General features: G+C 34.6%; 1 protein-coding gene across 1 annotated transcript in view; it reads right to left on the bottom strand.

Annotated features, from left to right (window-relative positions):
• The window catches only part of Adgrg2 (adhesion G protein-coupled receptor G2), a 72,233-nt gene that overhangs the window by 26,440 nt on the left and 44,040 nt on the right, over positions 1–1,753 (bottom strand). Inside the window, 1 exon segment of the mRNA XM_055615724.1 lies at positions 906–1,000. Within this exon segment, the coding sequence (XP_055471699.1) occupies positions 906–1,000 (95 nt within the window).

Raw genomic sequence — 1,753 nt, 5'->3', positions numbered from 1 at the left:
AAGAAAGAAAGAAAGAAAGAAAGAAAGAAAGAAAGAAAGAAAGAAAGAAAGAAAATGCATGGTCAAGAATAAAGCAAAATAGAAGCCCAGACTTACATAATATACAATTATCAAACTGGCAGGCTGTGTTCTTAAATTGTTGAGAATCAGAGACAACATTTATTGACTGTGTTTATATTGGCAATTATATACACATAGTACTTGCTAAAATATTAATGGAGTGACTAACATTTTTTTTCTGTTTGGTTATGTGCTTGCAATATCAATCTCTCTTTAGAAACTCCAAAGAGGGATTAACAAATGAGTCTATCCTGGAGAAAATTAGCTTAAGTGGAATAGAACAGGTATAAAAAAACAAATACTACATGATCTTACTCACTTGTGGGATCTACAAAGGTCTAACTCATAGAAACAGAAAATGAAATGGGGGTTACCAAATGATACAAAAAGAGAAATTAAGGAATTTTTGGCTAAAGGGCACAGAATTCAGTTAGACTTTAAGAAACTTATTTTGTGTCATGGTGACTATAGTTAATATATTGCATACTTAAAAATTACTGAAAGTAAATTTTAAAGGTTCTCATCACAAAAAATATTTATGTGAGGTAATGTATATGCTAAATAGCCTGACCTAGAAATTCTACAACGTATACCAAAGAATCCGTGTACACATAAATACACACAGCTTACTTATCAATTAAAATGAATCAGACAAGGCCTAGCTACAATCCATTGAATGAATACTCTTTACACAGAGCCCTCCATTTCCATAGAAGTTTTTTTTTAAATCATGCTTACAAATGATATATTGATAGTTTATAAGAAAACAGAAAAAAAAAGAACCTTTCTAGACATCAAAATTCGTGTGAAAAAGAGCACAGCCACAAAAGACAGAGACAGCTTACCCATTGGACGAATCTGTACGCTTTTGAAAGTAGCCATCAGGGCACACACATTCATAGTCTCATTCAATTTGATTGTGAATGTACAGTTTAACGTGCTGCAACGAAAAAAAACACACAGAGAAAGAATGTTAGTATGTATGGATAGTTAAGATATAGACTGGAAAGCTGCCTGTACTTTGTAATTGCTTTTTCAAACTCAAAGAGTGAGGAAAGGGGCGCTTCCAGTGTTCACTTGGTAATATTACCCCAGGAGCCTTGCAGATACCCATCCTTTAAGGCGTGATGGCTATTCTTGGTTGCCAACTTGACTACATCTGGAACGAACTAAACCTCAAATGGCTTTGGAGCTTTCCTTCCTCTGAAGTGGGACGATAAACCTTTAATCCAGATCTCTTGAGGCGGGAAGATCGACCTTTACTCTGGGCCGCACCAGCTGACATGGAAGAAGGAAGCTTGCCCTCCCTTTGCCTGCTTGCCCACAGTCTTGATAGCAAGTTCATCCCTTCACTGACATTAGAGCCTACGCTTTTGAGATTCCAGCATCTACTGAAGACTAGCTGAGACATCCAGCATTGGGAACTGAACAACTACTAGATTCCTGAACCTTCTGTTGATAGACAACCATTGTTGGAATAGCTAGACCTACAGCCTGGAAGCCATTCTAATAAATCCCCTTTATATAGATACAGGTACAGATACAAACTTAGATATAGATATGTACACACATATGTATATGTATGTGTATATGTGTGTGACACTTATGTATGTGTAAATATATATACAAACATATATATATATATATATATATATATATATATATATATATATATATATATATATATATATAT

Source organism: Psammomys obesus, unplaced genomic scaffold, assembly GCF_907164565.1.
Source record: "Psammomys obesus unplaced genomic scaffold, mPsaObe1.curated_primary_1811, whole genome shotgun sequence".
In the NCBI taxonomy this organism is placed as follows: Eukaryota; Metazoa; Chordata; class Mammalia; order Rodentia; family Muridae; genus Psammomys; species Psammomys obesus.
Note: the sequence above shows the minus strand (reverse complement) of the source record. Positions and strands in the feature narration are given on the sequence as shown.